The sequence below is a fragment of the Cantharellus anzutake genome (genome assembly GCF_015039405.1).
Source record: "Cantharellus anzutake strain C23 chromosome Unknown EI90scaffold_22, whole genome shotgun sequence".
Classification (NCBI taxonomy): domain Eukaryota; kingdom Fungi; phylum Basidiomycota; class Agaricomycetes; order Cantharellales; family Hydnaceae; genus Cantharellus; species Cantharellus anzutake.
In genome coordinates, this window is record NW_024066972.1 from 399152 (window position 1) to 417349 (window position 18198).

General features: G+C 45.4%; 4 protein-coding genes across 4 annotated transcripts; 1 reads left to right on the plus strand and 3 right to left on the minus strand.

Moving 5' to 3' along the window:
• Nucleotides 1-2138: 2138 nt before the first annotated feature.
• On the minus strand, nt 2139-3511 carry EI90DRAFT_3056989 (uncharacterized protein). Its single transcript, XM_039060265.1, has 2 exons — nt 3110-3511; nt 2139-3044 (listed from the first exon to the last, which is right to left on the minus strand). Exons 1-2 carry the CDS (start codon nt 3459-3461, stop codon nt 2170-2172), a joined length of 1227 nt encoding a protein of 408 aa, XP_038916309.1. The 5' UTR covers nt 3462-3511; the 3' UTR covers nt 2139-2169.
• A 2662-nt stretch (nt 3512-6173) lies between these two features.
• EI90DRAFT_961823 (uncharacterized protein) lies at nt 6174-6907 on the minus strand. Its single transcript, XM_039068289.1, has 2 exons — nt 6772-6907; nt 6174-6735 (listed from the first exon to the last, which is right to left on the minus strand). Exon 2 carries the CDS (start codon nt 6719-6721, stop codon nt 6410-6412), a length of 312 nt encoding a protein of 103 aa, XP_038916310.1. The 5' UTR covers nt 6722-6735; nt 6772-6907; the 3' UTR covers nt 6174-6409.
• Nucleotides 6908-7409: 502 nt separating this feature from the next.
• On the minus strand, nt 7410-7799 carry EI90DRAFT_2841839 (uncharacterized protein; the record flags this gene model as incomplete). Its single annotated transcript, XM_039053693.1, has 1 exon — nt 7410-7799. A coding segment is annotated over one exon (390 nt), but the record flags the coding sequence as incomplete, so codon positions are not given.
• Nucleotides 7800-7819: 20 nt separating this feature from the next.
• Nucleotides 7820-8530, plus strand: EI90DRAFT_3196742 (uncharacterized protein; the record flags this gene model as incomplete). Its single annotated transcript, XM_039066410.1, has 1 exon — nt 7820-8530. A coding segment is annotated over one exon (711 nt), but the record flags the coding sequence as incomplete, so codon positions are not given.
• Between the last annotated feature and the right edge of the window lie 9668 nt (nt 8531-18198).

Consider the following 18198-nt stretch of genomic DNA (forward strand, 5'->3'; position numbering starts at 1 on the left):
CATGCCTTGGTTTTGCAAGTCAGCACATGGAGGGGGCGGGCCGTCTCGGAAAAGTATTTGATAAATGTCAGGGCACACACCCTGACTAGCCCGGACCCGGACCCGCATCCGGACCCGCATCCGGACCCGCTTCCACCCGCTGTGCTTCCCGCATGCACGCACGCTCCGCGCACCGCATGCTCCGGACCCGGTTTCTACCCCTTCATGTGACTTCCGGGTATCCCCGGAAGTTTTGCTGATATTGTGGCCACTGTGGGAAGATGAGAAGTTAGCTTCCTTCTCATCTCCTTACCCACAGTAGGATTGTGCCCTGGATAGGGCTGGCCAGACCAGAGGCTGTGGACCATAGGGGAGGGTCATGGGGACCCGGGAGTCGTCCCCTGACAATAAACCGGCAATAGAAGTTGACAAACCCCAAGAAGGACTGTACTTCTTTGACCTTGGTTGGGTTGGCCAATCGAGAACTCCACAGACTTTCATAGGATCCATCGTGACGCTTCCCTTGGAGATGATGAGGCCAAGGTACTCAATCCACTTCTGCTCAAACTATTGTGTGATGAACGATTGACCCTTGCTAACGCCTCCATCATTAAGTAGTGAGGGGGGGCTTCTGGCCCCCTTCTGCTGGCAGCCTCGGTTCCTCCATCGCCAGCTCCCCTGACAAATTGGGGACAATGAGAACGTAACGGGTGCAGTGCTCCATTCCAAGTCGCTGAAGCCAAGTCCCTTCAACACCTTGTCACCCTCGGAGCTCCACCCACCTCCAGTCTGTCTCCGACCCACCATCGGACAACCTGGAACACCAAGTTCCACCCGACAGCGTCGCCTGGATAGCAATCGGACCTATCTAAGGAATGTTCTTCTGACAGATATTCATTTCACTGATAATTGTAATTCTCATTTTTTATAGTTATAGGTTTAACATGTCGCCCACATTTTCCTCAGCAACTGCTGGGTGGAATGGCATGACAAGCCAGGCAGTGAGTAGCTCTCATATATATCTCAACCCCCACCCCCTTTTTTTTTTCTAATCAATAGGATCTTTTTTGTTTTTTTAATTAGGTTGTGTGCTTATCACAGCACTCAAACAGTCACCCTCACTTTTCTCAACAGCAGCTGGGTGGAACAAAACGAAAGTCAGGCAGTAAGTAGCCATTGTGCTTATCTCAGACCCCCACTTTTTTTCTAGTCGATAGGATTTCTTTTTGCTTTTGAATTAGGCTGTGTGTTCATCATGGTGCTCAGTATAAGTTTGACACCATTGCCCCGACCTTTCTCAACAATGTGTTGGAGGAACCATGTGCTATGAGGGTACTCCAACAGAACTAACCTGAACAACCACATTCCTGCATTAGCGTGGGAACATTCTGGGAGAGCAACTCACCCAGAATCCACCATGTGACTACTTAGTCACAAGACCTCTTTTATATTATTTCGGACTAACCCGTGCCAGGCCACGGATATATTCATTCATTTGAATTCATTTCCTTTTCCCTCAGTTCTTCACGCATATTAGCTGAGACTGAGGTTAGTTATAACATTCCTTTATTACTATTCCCTTTACTATTGTAACTTACAATATGTATATTACCTTTAGCTTCACACTTCTAGGTAATACAATTTAGTTCTTCATGCATACTAGCTGAGACTGAGCTTCATGCTTCTAGTCCAGCTCTGAGATTAAGTGTCGCTCATCAACACAATGGCTGGGTGGAACAAGATGAAACTTGGGTGGTGAGTAGTTATCATATTTATCTTGGGCCCATTTTTTTTTGTAATCAATAGGATATTTTTTTTTTTGCTTTTTAATTTAGGCTGCACATTCATCATGGTGCTCAGTCAGCAGGAGCAAACATAGGGTGCAGCAATGTTTCACATCGCAGAGCCTCAAGGCTACTCACCTGATGCCGAATCCCGATGGGGAACTTGGCACCGATGCACTGCTTGGAGCTGTGTCAAGTCGATTTGATTTGACGTCACCCAAAATGCGGTCCTAGTCCCACCAACAGCAACATGCATAATTGCTGTCATCTTTAACAAACAAGCATTAAGTAGGACTGCCATCAAGCACATGCAGTACAGGGAGGCAAAGAATGCAGTGGGGAAAGAAATGTTGGAAGAGGTAAATTTTGTCCTGTAATTTTAACTAGAAGTGCAGTACATACACAACTATCCAAAATGCGGGTCGAATGATGACCAAGATGGGGTCTGGTATGGGCTGGGCGGAGGTGAATGCAAAGAACTGAAGGCAAGAACAGTCAGGGTGACCCACGCAGCAGCGTAAACAAGTGGAGGAAGTAATACTATGCCCTTAAGAATAGACTCATGAACATGATCATCAAGCCATGCGACACAATCCCCCACCCATGCCTTAACCCATGCGACACCTGCAACCCATCCAATCGGAAAAATCAAAAATAGAAAGACAGGAGCTACTGTGATATATATCACTGAAACCCGCCATAGAATCATCTCCGTGCGTGTCGGAAAGGGAAACAACCATGCAAGGCAATGAATTCCCCCAAAGATTATTCCGGTGGCTGCAAATATAGACATGAATTCCAACCCCTTAGGCTCATCCACCCACACGAGGGACATCGGATCTGCATCAGGCTCCGTTTTAGGTGTTTGTTGATCGACATTTGTCTCGGAAGTCGGAGGAACAGAAGGGGACTTTCGCATCACATGGATTGGAAATTGAGCATTGACAGGTTTCTCCCACCACAACACGTAAACAAAGATATATAATGCCACATATGCCAGCGCCATTGTCTCGAGTTGCGATCTGTGCAAATGGTTTGCCCATCGTTCAGCATATTGAGTGATAAACCAGAGTAGTTGGAGGACAGTGATAATTTTGGAAAATGCATCGCCTTTGCTTCTGTCAAGAATTTCCATCTGTGTTATTGCGACCTTTCTAGTATCCCCGGTGTTCTCAATTATGCCGGGGTATTGCTGCAAGTCATTCGGGCCCACAACGCTTCCTTCTGATGGGTCGAAGAAACCATTCATGACAACAAAGTATGAATGCGTCAAGGTCCACCCTTGTGGCAAGTAGTCAGCGCATCCCTTCCTAACTTGTGCATTTCCCCTCAAATTCCGGGCACACCTTCAACCATCTCGAATTTTTCTGATATTCTCCGAGATATCAAAAATTGGTCCCATGCAAGTGCCAGAGTGAACTCCGGTAGAACCAGTGACCAGGTCATCATGACAGCGCGCAGTGTAAGCACTGAGGCACCATCAACATAGGATTGTGGTAGATCTGGGTGCACTGCTGTCCAAATGCAAGCAAATACAGTAAGGAGACAGCTATAGAGGATGCCCCATATCATTCGGTAATTCCGGGGTTCGTTGTAACCATCAGATACATTTTGCAGGAAACAAGTCGTATTGTGAGGGGGGGTGGGCGCCGAATAAACATTGTAGGCAAGAAGAACGATGATAAGGGCTGTTGCCATCAGATCTGGTAGAATGGGGGTACAAGCGCACCAAATACAGGTCGAGTATACTTAAGCTTTATAATGTGAACTGGGGTACTGCCGATGTTCAGCTCGTTATCAGCCATGCGGCAATTCCAGGGATTTCGAATTGCATCGATGTGAAATTAAGTTACTGCGCGTCATTCACTTCAAACAAATTTTAAATTTGACTCTAGACTCAGTCACTGCAATCGACGATTTTACATAAGCGGTTGACTGTTGCGATAACATACCAGTTGTTCCTTTCAATGGTGCACGGCCATGAAAACCAGGGCCGGTTCGGGCCCTTGGGGCACTAGATATAGTTATATAACCCCCCAGGAAGTGTTGGCTCAGTCATTGCCATGGTCTCCTAACACTCGATGCGAGAAAACACATTCCCCGCAAATTGTAGAGTTAGGTCCCTTCCCCACATCCCTGAAGGGGATAGGCCTCTCTCTTAGAACATAAAGGGTGAATGAACCCCAGCCTTATTGGTGTCTGGCACATCCTTCATGACTTACAGGACGCTGGCCACTCTAAGCTGTACTGGGAATTCCACACCGCGCTAATGATCATGTACTGAATAACTTCGTATACTATCACCTTGGCAGTGCTTCTTTACATCGGCAACGCCATCGACAACCTTCCTTGACATCGGTCATCTATCGCTCCTTCATACGACATGGCTCAGCTTCGGTTCTTGCCGTCTATTGCTACCACAATGACTACCGGGTTGAGCTCGCGGACTGCTGTGAAGCAACTGTTCTCCCTCTCACTCATTCCAACTAGGACAATGACAGAGAATACGTTCCCGTGCTCCCACTAGTTTCGGTTCGCAACAATTACTCGGGTGCTGGATGCTATAGATTCCATATTTACATGATTGACTATTGTCGTAGCTTCAGAGATTCAGTGCAAGCACTGTACAATGAAATGGGAATCCTTTCCGAGGAGGCCACTCAGGGATTATTGTTTGAGTCAGTCCGAGATCTGTGAATTCACCTGATCCCAGCTGATATGTGCATTTTTTTTTTGCAAATGGTGGACATCTCTCGAGCTCAGAGACAATCGTCGGGCCAACATGCTCCACGATATCCTGCTTCTACTGCACCCTCCGGCACCACACCCATCACACACACTCGGTGTCGAGACATGTCGATGAGTAAGGGTCAAGGCCAATTCTTCTCGACAGAATAAATCTTGTCGGCTCCGACTCTAGGAGTGAGCGCCAATGCATCACCCTCAGCACACCCACAAAAACCAACCTCCAAACCAGCAAATTGTTGGAGTAACAACGACCTGTGACTTATCAACCAACACCACATGATCTCTCTTACATCCGTATTCACCTCATGACACAATGTATATAATTGTATATACTCTACTTTCCTTTTCTCCTCAGTTCTTCATTTACGGAGACTGAGGTTAGTATCATTGTTTTTAGTTAGTTGTTACATTACTTACTCTGTACTCTTCTGTACTATAGCTCCCGCTTTAGGTTAGTATTTACCGTAGTAATTCAGTTCTTCATTTACGGAGACTGAGCTCCAGTAAATGTAATAACAACCCCAGGCTGGATGGCGCAAGGGCACATGAGATACCAAAAAAAGAATTTTTGATTTCGAAACCAACTAGAGAATTTTTTACCGCGAAAATATCGGGGAAGAGTGAAGACCCTTAACTCCCTGAATCACGTGCAGGCGTTACTCCCTGAGTTTGAATTGATTTTGACACTTTATAGAGAAATAAATTTGTAGTATAGTATTGGTGTCACTGGTTGCCTAGTGGCTAAATTGTTCTTTGGTGTTGTGGGCTATTGAATGTGTCGTAGTTCAATTCTCTGCAGTGGAGTTATACTTTCTTTTGCCTGCTTGTGGTTCACAAGTTGAAGTTGACCATGACCATGCAATACTTATACAAAGTCATAGAAGCACATTAGTATCAATGAATCGACTTGAATGGGGAGGCCCGAAACAAAATAAACAAACAGACAAAACAACAACAACAACAACAAACAAACAAACAAAAAACAACCCCAAGCGGGACTTGAACTAAAGCACCCACATCTGACATAACAGACAGGCTACAACCGAGCCGCAGGGCAACCGGCACAGGCCATAACAAAGTCGAAATTATTTTCCCATAACACTTAACTATCAATTCAAACTAAGGGAGTAAGATTAGCACGTGATTCAGGGCCGTTCTCGCTTACTCCCCGATATTATCAAACAAACAAACAAAGATCGGATTCAAACTCTGGGACCAAAAATAAAAATCTATTTTCTTCACGTGCCCTTGCGCCATCCAGCCTGGGGTTGTTATTACATTTACTCTGAGCTCCCGCTTTAGCCATCCTATTACAAATCCCCTTCCTGCCCCAGCCTCCCCCAGCAACAATTGGTCGTACAACCATCACTCTAGAAGACCCAATGCTAGCTAATGACCTGAATCCTCAAGCACTGATTCCCCTGCGCAAGCTGCCATGCTAAGGGACCCCATTGACTGGGGCGCCGAAGGCTGGCGAGACGATTGGCAAAGGCAGGTTCTCTTCTTGCTATTGGGCAGAAGATGATGACGCTGCCTCCTCACATGCGAGGGACTCTGGAGGCTCCCATCGGGTGCGTCATCGTCGCTTTCGTTTAGCCATCCATTCTTACTCACCCTAGGTGATTTTCAAGCCTTCAATGTCGGCACCACCCATTGAACACTTTCTCGCATCCTTCCATCTCTCGATCTCGCCTGGCTGATTATATGGACCTTGCCGGTATTGGTGAATACTTCAGTGCGGCTTGTTTATGGGATGGATTGAATGAGATGATGAATGTTACGGGCGCCGTAAAACCTGAGACGATAAGTTATCTCCCTTTCCGAAATGCTCGCCTAACTTCGGACCGTCGTGACCTCTTTCGTTCCTGTTCCCCCTCGCGTATTCCTCACACCTTGGCTCAAGGATCGATGACCTCGTAATCATGTTCAGCACGATGCATCTCAGCCTCGTCATTCTTAGGGAACTCCAAACGATGGCTCATCCAACTAGTGTCATTATCAACCTCAAGTGCAGCCTCCCCACCATCCTCACCCGTTTCTTCGGGCTTTGTATCATTTTCACCCACGCGGTTGCTTGAAGGTCCCTCCACATGCACATCCTTCAGCCTGGCTTTCAAGAGTGGCAAGGGCGCTTTCATCCTTTTCTTTTTTTTCCAGTTCTTGTTGAAGAAGAGAAGGCCCCGATCTGGTCCTTTTCGATTTGGGTTCATCCTCGGAGTCACGACTCACTCGGCTGTTGCACTCAGGGCATCGCTCTTACTGCCTCATCATGGGGAGCTTGACCCATGTAATATGATCAGTCATTTGATTGGGCGTCTTTTTTGGGGAACTGGAGATGGTGCGGATCATGCAGAGTGATCAGTCAATTTGGCCAAGATGGCAGTGAAAGCGGGAGTTGGTAAAAAACCGCCCAGGAAGCAGAGCGAAGGGCTCAAGAAGTCCTTTCATTCACTCACCGGACGCTGGTAAGAACTTGAGCTTGAGGGATCAGCTGCGGATGGCGCATCCTTTGAGCGGGCGAGGGGTGGAGCTTTGGCAGCACCGGGATGCCAGGTACGAAAGTTCATGTGCTACTATGCTACGCTTCTGATGAACCCTTAGGAGTTATTCCGTTCAATTTCGATGTCATTCAAGTCCCCACCCCTACGGCTCTGCCAGTCCTGCCAACCGCAGCGAGTTTCATGCACGAAAAGGGAGGGAATGGTGTGGGGAAAGAAAAGGTGATTAATGCTGGGAGAGGTGAAAATCAAACGGATTGCGAGTCTTTTAATTTATCCCTACGTAACTTGTGGTCTGATGGTTTTTAATCTCAAATGTAACGGCGCATCTGGGTCGTATTCGAATGTAAACAACGGTAATAAAACATACAGATTGAAATAAGAAGCACGGTACATACATCTATCCAAGATGTGGAAGAAATGAGGTCCAAGATGGGGTCCGGTAAAGATCAGGGGGAGGCGAACGCAAAGAAGTGAAGGTAAGAACAAGCAAGGTAATCCGGGCAATAATGTAAGAGGCTTCCATGAGTAACCCACATAGTTCAACTACGGAAGAGCAAACATCAGTAGCCTGGCAATGAGTTATAGTAAAGCGAAAATCTCCAAGAGCAGAACGATAAATATTGTCTGCAGGGAGGAGAGTGATCCGTCGTATCGACATGTGCAAGGCATAAGGAATAGGGCACGCCACAATAATTATCGCTGAAATCCGCCACAGAAGGGTCTCCTTGGGTGTTGGAAAGGGAAATGACCATGCCAAGCAATGGATCCCCCCGAAGATGATGCCCGCTGCTACACTACTCGTCATAAGGGTGGACCCTGACGCATTCATACTTTGTCGTCATAGATGGTTTCCGAGTCGACTCGGGACTGGAATTGCCGGTGGATGACTTGCAGAAATATCCCGCCATAATTGAGAAGACGGGGAATACTAGGAAGGCCGCAATAACAAAGAAACAAATTCTTGACAGAAGCAAAGGGGACCCATTTTCCAAATTTATCATTGTCGTTCAGCTGCTATGGTTTATCACTCAATACATCGGACAGTGGGCAAGCCATTTACAAAGATCGCAACTGGAGACAATGACGCTCGCGTACGCGGCATTATGCGTCTTTCTTTATGTGTTGTGGTGGCATAAACCCGTTAACATTCAATTCCCAATCCATGTGACGGAAGAGTTCCCTTCCGTTCCTCCGACTTCCGAGACAAATGTCGATGAACCGACACCTAAAACGGAGACTGATGCAGATCCAATGTCCATGCAAGTGTCTGAGCCCAAGGATATGGAAGTCATGTCGATGTTTATAGCCACTGGGATGATCTTTGGGGGAATCCATTGCCTTGCATGGTCATTTCCCTTTCCAACCCACACGGAGATGATTTTATGGCGAGTTTCAGCAATATATATTACAGTGGCTCCTGTCTTTATAATGTTGGCCAGATGGCTTAGTGATCATGTTGATGATGATTTGGGTATTATGATACTGCGTTTTTCAGAGAAACTGTCCGATGAAAAGTGAATGGGGTATGACCCCGTTCGTGAGAAATCAACCAAGAAATGACCAAATTTCTGCAATTTCCACCTTTCAATACAGTCCGAATTATATTTCAATATATTAGTTATGTGTTCCCCGTCCATTCCCTGTCCCCCATCCATTCCACATTCCCCATTGACAGTGACTACACTGACAGAGATCCAGTGATCTAGCTCAATCCTCACATTGGTTGTGATCAGACCATGTCAAGTTAATTAGTTTTGCTGTATTCTAAGGACAATCGCCATCATAAGGACAATAATACTAGCATCTTTGCCGTGTCCTAGAAAGCCCAACTGCAGGGATATCATGGTGCTGTCTGTAGTGTCTCAATTTCAGACCTGTCATCAAAAGGGCACATAAATATGGGCACTCATGAAAGCAGAGTCCCCGTCAAGCTCTTGTCAGCTAGATCTTCTCTGATAGCGGTCTCTCAGTTCATTGCTTGAACTATGCATGATCTCAACTACTATGTTCTCAACAGGGATAAGCATGCCCGATGGAATGATGACCACATTATGGGATTAGCCCCGTGCCCACTCCCAAAAACATCCCAACAAGCTTTCCAACAGTTCTTTGCAAGAGGGCATGCTTTATTCTTGCCAGACGACTCTGATCGAGTCCTTGATGCTCTGGATCCCTCAGCGCATGACTTGCCTCCCAAAAACTGGACTGTTTTGTCCGGTGTAGGAGAAATAACGGCCACACTATGGAAACCCATTATGAAAATATGCCAGATAAATCACAAAACCTCATACGACAAGTAGATATGAGAACATAGAAGGACCTGAATTTTTACGAATTTTACGAATTTTTACGAATTATTACGACTATACACGATAAATCGAAAGAAAGAAAAATAACAAAAATACTTCAAGCTTACCATCAACGAGACGGAATTCTCGGGGAATTTATAGCAAATATTAAACCAAGAATTAGGACAATCGACCAAGATTTGACTATAAAAATAATCAGAGAACCTCCACGGAAACTACTTTCCCACGTCCGCACACATAGCAAGGATGGAAGTACCACGGAACAAAGATTCCTCAGGAACTAATGCAAAAGTCAAAGTCGTGTTTATAATAGGAAATGTAGATGTCACCCAAACGGAACCAATGAGAGTAATTATAGGGGAAACTACCCATAAACGACGGAGATATGACTAAAACTCCTGCAAAACGAGGACAATGTCTAAAAAGCAAGCGCGAAGATTAACTAGTAACGACCGAGACAAGCTTGATAGCCCATTAGAAAGGAAAGGATCTACTCTTAATCCTCCCAAATTTCCATAATAAAAGGATCATGCGTTAATGAGAAATCCAATAACGGGAATAGCGACATCAAAAGTCCGAGCTCAGGGACAAGACGATGATTGCGTAGGATCCATAATTAAAACATACAACGAAATTTACACGGAAATTATGAAAAATAGGAAACTATAGTTATGCAAATTCTCAGCCCAAACGGTCCAGCCGTTGTGAAGTTATACCCATGACGGGAATATAGGAATCCGCATCATGTGTAATGACACGTGAGGGTGGCGATGCGCAGGGAACCGGCCGTCGGAACCGAGATCCGCACTTCGGCAGATCGCGAAGACCAATTTCCGTCCAAATAAGGAAGAGCCCGGTCAAAACAAAGTACGAAAGGTGCAAAACAACCTTAGATCATGAGGGAAAAATCTGAAATAAATCACAGAAGCCCATATGAAAGAAATAAACACCCGCGCATATCATAAATCCCGAACAACTAAACGAAAACGGCTCCCGCATACGAACAACTATGGGAACGACGCACGTGATTACCGAATGTGCGCGCGAAACTTTGCTAACTCAACGAATACAGGGAAATAGGACACAACCTTAGTACCATTGGAAAGGTGGGAATAAATGAAAATTTATGATACCAAGAACGTGAGAAAACATCCAGAAATGAATGAGATACAAGGACATGAAGTTAGAAACCTGAAAACACGCGGGAAGACAGCTTCAAGAGGTCTAGAGCCCTAAATAAAATACATAAAAATATGATATCTTCGAGGACGACCTACTATAACAACGAACAATACATATGGAGGATTAGGATGTGATAATACAAAAGGGAATCAGGGAATATGAACGAAATTCACGAAAACTACTAAACTACGACGGACCATGGCGGGAATTTTAGGGAACGATGTTCTAATGAAGTAGAGAGCTATAACACATTCGTTTGAGTAATTCTTGATTACTAGCAACTTTTTCTTTCAGTTTTAAACCTGAATAATTCACTCATTTATCATTTCAGTCTCATTTTAACTAAAATGTCACTAAATAAAATTGGAATAAATCAGCTGAAGGTCTCAGCACAGTCGCACGCATAGTAATGCGAGGTTTGAATTCAGTATGACCGAGTCATAGCGAACTTAATGGGAAATATGGGGAATTTGAAATAGGGAACTGCGGCAAATGCGGCGCAGACAAATTCTAATTAACCATTAAAATAGCTTAGGCGAGGAAGGACAATAAGGATTCCAGGCGCAGTCTGACCGCAGTAGACCGCAGTTCAGCGCAGCAAAGCGCAGCGGAACTATAGCGTGAAAATTTCACTTTTTATTCAGTTTGAGAAAAATACACTGTAAATAAATCCTGTAAATAGAAGGTAGAGCGTGAAAAAGGAAGGCGACCCAAGGAGTATAAAAGGGAGACCCTTTCTGCGACCTTTCGCCCCCCTTAGAGAAGTAAGAAAATAGAGTATTATTTTTCTCAAGCATTTCTGGTTGTCACTCCAGTGCGAAAAAGTGATATACAGTTAAGATTGCCACTGTAGTAAAAGGCAGCAATTAAGGAGAGAAATATTAAGTAGATATTTCAACAGGAGAGCTGGTTAACACTCCAGATTTCAAAGTGTAAACACAAAACAGTTATTTTGCTACTGTTAAAACAAGCAATAAAATAAGACAAAAATAGAACGAACTCAAGGGACACTCCAGACACCATCCAAATTCATTAACTGAATAGAATCTTTGAAACTTCACCAAGTAGAAGATTAAATTCAAGTTTAAATCCAAATTAAACAACGCTACACAAAATTACACCTAGACAAATTAATAAATTTCAATAAAGAAACAGCTCCGCAGGGCTCGGTTTATCTGTAAGTCAATTCCCAGGAACTTTAAAACTAACCCATAAAAATAGAATTAGCCAAAACACTCGGATTGGTACTATATTTACAATAAACAACACTAGTACACTTCCCCATCCTAACTAAAGAACCAGGGAACAGCTTGGTGGTGGTCTCGTTTGAACCTCCCAACTGACCTTCCTTCGTTCTCTCCTTCACCGGCTACTGAAATGTGTAGCTTGTGAAATCTCCTCAGTAGAAAGGGTTTCGGACATTAGGACGATGAGTCGCTTCATGTCTGGAGTGGTGTGCCTAGCGCCCATGAGAGCGACTGTTGTGAGTGACCATTGTGCAGAAGTTCAGAGCCTGGACTTGTTATGAAATGAGACCCAGATAGCTGGGCCCAGCCACGAATACGGAATACTAGCTAGCTCCAGAACGGGGTAAAGACATGCCAGCGGTATTCTGGCTCTGTTTAGACATGAGATGCATCAAAACCAATCATGGAAAAGATGGCCAAACATTAGTTTGATCATGGCCAATGTGAGGATGGGAATTGAGAACTAGATTGCTGGGACTTTAGTGTGCAACAGGGAACGCGGAATGGCTGTGCAAGCGCTAATTACTCTATTGAAATATAATTCGGACTGTATTGAAAGGTGGAAATTGCAGAAATTTGGTCATTTCTTGGTTGATTTCTCACGAACGGGGTCATACCCCATTCACTTTTCATCGGACAGTTTCTCTGAAAAACGCAGTAATTGGCCGAGCTTGCCAGTTCTTTTTTCGTGGGAATATACCGTGTGAAAGTGCAATCCCACCCCATGAGAATGGCCACCCCGTGAGAATGGCCACCCTGTGAGAAATGGCTGCCCCATGGGATCCGCGCAACATCGGATCCAAATGTATATCTCATCTGTGCAATGTGTGTGCCACAAAATATTGCGGCAACACTTGCAGTGTAGTATGTTAATAAATACATAATAATCATAATCATTTAAACTATATATTTATTAACTTTGAGGGAAACTTAGGCTCTATGTAGCATTTTAACCTTATCAACATAAGACTGATATTGTGGCTGTGCTACATACATGCGCTGTAGGCAGGATAACCTACTATACTCTACACTGCTGGTATTTTTGCGGTTTACATTCCTTATGGGTTCCTTGCATGCAAAGATCACCTCCCAATGCCCATGGAGCATAAAAACAATTTATTCCATTTTATAACAGAGTACAATTATGCATAACATGCTGGTACTGAATTGGTTCAGCCCAAAAACTACACTTGGCACTGCTGACCACCGAGAGACGATCAAGGGCTCAAAAAATAGAGAAAAATGATAAACATGGATTCCCCAAATTTCATCCAGATTGACCCAGCTGTTGTGGAGCAATGGTGGTGACAATTTCTCATCTTACTGTAAGGTTCCACACAATGTCAAAAGGCACATGAGGGTGGCAGTGTTGAAAGGCCCATGTGGTGGAGCTGAGATCCATACTTCGGGAGATCACAAAACTGGTTTTTGGCCCAAAATGGAAATCACAAGCTGTACAGAAGTAAACAAACAGCCAAAATGCACTCTGGAGTGCTCAGAAAAATTCAGAAAAATCACAAAGGATGTGTATGAAGATTCAATTGACATGGGGACTCTCATGGACACTTTCCAGGATGCCTAACCCTGTGCATGGGCCAATTTCATGATTCTCATGCCCACCACTCAGTCAAATCTCAACCATTTGGGACAAATTTGGTATTGGGACAAAGCTACAAACCTGGGGAATCAAATGGAGAGGTTGGGAAGAGATGCTACAGGTAGGAGGAGATGGATGAGTGTGGTGTGATGATGGAAATTGGTGGAGGATGGCAATTATTAGCAGATATGGCCCACTTATCACTCCTGTTTTCTTTTATTGAACTTCCACATCGACCGTTGGACTTATCAACCATACATAACTGTCTCCATGGTGCTCGTAACAACAATCTTTCATTTTATATTTTCTTTTCATTTGTTTTTCCACATTATTGCCATTCCATGTGTTTAAAAGCCCTGTACACATAGGAATGGAAAGAGGACCTCCCTTTTGACTGCAAAAGAGACTGTAGTGCTGAGAGATCCAAGTAGAAAAGAAACCCTAAGCTTGACTCCTTGAGTATTGTCAGGGCACACCACTCCGCTCCACACTGCACCCTCCCACTCCTCCTCTTTCCTTTCCCTTTCTTCTCTCTTTCTTTCTTTCTTTCTTTCTTTCTTTCTGTATATGGATGACCTCTCCTCTTACCTGTGTAGCACGGATGCGTCTGACGCTGAGTACTCCATGTGGGTACCGTTGTAACGGGTCTATCCAACTAGACTCGCGACAGGAAAGAGGGGGGGGATAAGGATCTCACTACAAGTCAGGTCTGAAGTGGGGTATATTGGTCCTCTAGAGTGTGGTGCTGATACTCTCTAGCTAACTGTACAGCGGGTCACGGAAGAGTCCGATCCACAAATAAGGAAAGAACATCACATGACAATAAGGAAATGGAAACATCGGGCTCTAGACACCGGAAATGGAATCCGAAAAATAAGGAAAAATAAGGAGTGTGTATGAGAAGCGTGTGAGAGTGCATGCTATGTGTCTAGGATGTGGGGAGTTTGTTGAGCATGGTGGAATCGCGGGATTTGGTTCGTTTATGGTACACCGGCAAATCCCCGTTACACCGTGCCACCAGATACGCCACACACCCTCACTTGTACCTCTCTCCTCTAACACTCAGGATTACCCATGGAGCCACCTGTGATCACCCGGATCTGCCCAGGCTGACATGGCACCCCCATGTGACCCATTCCCACCTGTATATAAACTGAGCTGAAGCAGAACTGAAGAAGTAGCCTTCTTCTCATTACTGTTTCAGGCAAGTACCTTAGTCTAGCTTAGTTTAGTTTAGCCTTTCATTCTAATAACAACCATTACTGCTTCAGCCTAAGAAGCCAGACAGGGATGCAAGCCCAAGTGAGGGCCACTCACCATACATTCCCATTACTCCACCACCACCCAGGCTGCTACCCCTGCCTCTCCTGTACCGTCCCTGATGATTGTCCAAGACAGACTGTCAGAGTACTGCAGTTCTCTGCCATTTATTCCATTCATTCTCATTTATCACTTCCTTTTTATCTCTCTCATGAGCCGAGTCATTTCTTATTTGTCAGAGGTGCTTGCCTCATGTCATTGTTTGTATGTCAGCATATCTACACAGCCCCCATAGATTGGGTGGATTTGGACAACTCTGGAGTGGAATCGGAGACTTAGTGTGGAAGGACCTCGGCCTCAGCGACTCAGGTGAAGTGCTGTGCCATTGCTGGTTGTCCTGGGGGTCCCTAATTTCAGATCTAGCAAAGGAAAGTCTCTTGGGGGGAAATCAAGTCGATTTCGGACTGAGGTTACAAGTTACTAAGTACATTGTATATAAGGAGGGGTCTGGAATCAAAAGGAGCAAGGGTACTCCAAAAGGGGACAAAGGGAGCTGGAAGGAGGAACAACACCGAGGGTCAAGGGTTTGACTCAATGGTGTTTCCCAAAGGAGGAGTGAAGGGCCAAGGCCCAAGGAGGGAGGGAGGATGGGAGTGGGGAATGGCTAGCTGACTGAATAGAAAGGAAGCAGCAGCCCAAATAGGAATGAGGGAGAATAGCAGAATTGAATGGAGCAATGCAATAGTTGCAAGGTCTGAAGTAAGTCTGGAAAGTCTGAACTCGGAAGTTAAACTCCGGAATATTGGCAAATGTAATTAAATGGAATGAGCTAACCAATACAATGGGTATAAGTGGAGGTGGGGTCAAAGTCCGAGGTCAGAGCTAAGACTGGAGGTTCCGGAGATGGAGACACAAATGGGATTCCGGAGTGGAGGTCTGGAGTCAGGAGCATAGGTGTTGCATGCTCATCTGGGAGGTGTCGAGGTTGAGGTAGTCGGACCGAAGGTGGTGTCGGAGCCAGAGGTGGGATAACCTCTTGGGAGTCGGCAAGGAGAAGGTGACGGAAGGGAAGTAGGACTCTGGAAGTCAGTTTTGGAGTTCCGGGAGCCCGGAGTGGAGGTCAGGATTGTACGGATATGACAGAGACAGTGGTTTGTTGGCTGAGCTTGCAAGGCATGCATTTGTTTGGGTAAGGGCTGTGTGTGTGCAAGCGCTGAGTGTGCTGAGTGTGTGTGTGGGGTGTGAGTGCAGTGTGTGAGTGCAGTGTGTGAGTGTGGTGTGTGAGTGCGGTGTGGTATGTGGTGTGTGAGTGCAGTGTGTGAGTGCAGTGTGCTGTGTGTGTGTGTGAGTGTGTGTATGCATGCCTGGAAAGTAATTGCCCATGGGTTGGGTTGGTGGTTGGGGGTTTGGGTTGTGGGTTGGGGGTTTGGCTTGGTGGGTTGGGAAGTTGGGTATGGGGCTGTGGTGTGGTGGGAATGTATCTCTTTAATAATGCCATATGGAGCAGAGCAGGACAGTCCCTGCAGTGACCAATGTGGAGTAAGGACAGTGAGCAAGTGCAGAACACATGGCTAGCTGTCTCTGATTAATATCAGGTACACTATGATGGCAACTTAATAACATTGATTTCCCTGGGTAACATGTATATATGCGATCCTGCTTCCATTTTTATCAGTCACCTGCCAAGACTTTAATGTGGAGGAGTGTCCATGCACCCTCCCTCTACCTGACATCTAGGGCTCCTAGCAGATCAGACCCATATTGGCATATCTTTGTGGGCCAATCTGAATGTCAGGGACATAGCATATGACTACATATATCACTGCATGTAGCTGCATCAGCCCATAACTCTCTCACCCCTTTCCCTGATCTGAATCCACCCCTTGATCTGAGTATCTCCCTGTTTTTATTACTTTGTTGCCTACCTCATCATTTAGTTCTGTTGATCCTTTTTCTTCCAATTGATTCATATCTCTCATGTATATAGCCTTATGTGTTGCTGAGGGTTGGAACCTCAGCTTTGTCTATGACTAGGTTTTTGGTTTGGGTGATACTTGACTTGGACTGACAAGTGATCCCTGACACTGAATGCACGGATATGGCTCAGATTCTTGGATTGGGTATGTGAAGAAATTCATGTTGCTAGCGCTATAGACTTATGTCATGAATTCAACTAATGTAAATCATGTGACTGGACAAATGACATAAAATGGACAAGCCTCGTATCGAACCCAGGACCTCTAGCATGCATCCATACACTACTCACCCATTATGCCAGGGAGGTTACTCCATCCCTGATGGTTATTCCAACAGTATGGAGTTTATTTACTGCAATCAAATAGACCATTGCCTGAATTAAACACTTTGCATGTTACGGATACGGAATCTCCAACAACCATATCCGATGCATAGTCAAAGACTTCTCCTCTCTGTCGCTCCCCCTCTTTCTCCCTTTCGTCCTCTATCCTGATACCCTACCCTCCTTACTCGTTCTACCCCTTTCCCCCCCTCATGCAAAGCTTTCCCCATTGGGGTTTTGGTGCTGGCCAAGGTTACTTGTGTTTCGCAGGATTTCCCGCAACCTTACCATTTGTAGATAGTCACACATCTTGTACAGAAACTGCCAAAGGCGGTTCCCGCTAACTAATAACTGCTCTACAACTGTCTTGTGTGTCGTCTTCTGTAACAACCCTTCCTGTGACTCAACTGAACCCATGTGACTGTACAACTCACAACATGTCTTATAAGTCTGGTTATGTTGAGTCCTCTAATGACCCTTGCCGTGAGAACTTGAGGTTGCGAGTCGAAGACTCTCAACATGTGTATCATCCCATGGAATCTGTACCCTACAGGACCTCATCACTCCGCTCTCCCCCCAGTGCTCGACATATGACGTCACATCATGATCATGGAGATCGTGAATACTCTGAGGCCCACTTTCCCGTGATGCCGGCACGTTCGCTATGCGAACGCCAAGTAGCTGCCCATCCACCATCTGTTCCCTCCTTCGTCAGTCATCATGTTCCCCTGCCAATGGTACGTTCCCTTTGGGAACGCCAAGTCACTGCAGGCCCTGTTAGTCAATCCTCATTGCACACTCATGATATCAACCTGCTACCGGTACGTTTGCGCTGTGAATGCCAAGTACCCGATGGCAGTTATACGAAGTTCTCACCCACCTCACGAGTCGCAACCTCGCACATGGTACGCTCCATTGAGGAGCGCCAAGTACCCGTGGCTGACCCGTCCATCCTGACATCTCCGACTACCTACCATCAATCCCTTAATAGCTCACTACATCACCAATCACAATCGATGGGAATTCGATCGTCCACTCCCATGCAAGACTGGGATCACTCATCGATTACATATCCCATTATGGTACAGACTAGATATGACCTTCGTCATCCCACTATAAGAACGGATCGAGGAATGGGGATTTCCCCCCATTCCTGTAACATTGCATACAAATGAAGATAGCATATTTAATTTGAAATTGCAGTACAGTTTGTTAGAGGGTTCCTCCCAAACTGGATGGCCGAGCTTGCAGCGCCTTCGCTCATAACAATTGTAGCCTGGTACAGACCTTAC

What these genes read in the sequence shown, in the direction of transcription:
- EI90DRAFT_961823 (XM_039068289.1), bottom strand. Translation starts at nt 6,721, where the DNA reads ATGAACCCAAATCGAAAAGGACCAGATCGGGGCCTTCTCTTCTTCAAC.
- EI90DRAFT_3056989 (XM_039060265.1), bottom strand. Translation starts at nt 3,461, where the DNA reads ATGGCAACAGCCCTTATCATCGTTCTTCTTGCCTACAATGTTTATTCG. An exon ending in AAAATTCGAGATGGTTGAAG is followed by an intron (nt 3,045 to 3,109) that starts GTGTGCCCGGAA and finishes ACTTGCCACAAG; the next exon opens with GGTGGACCTTGACGCATTCA.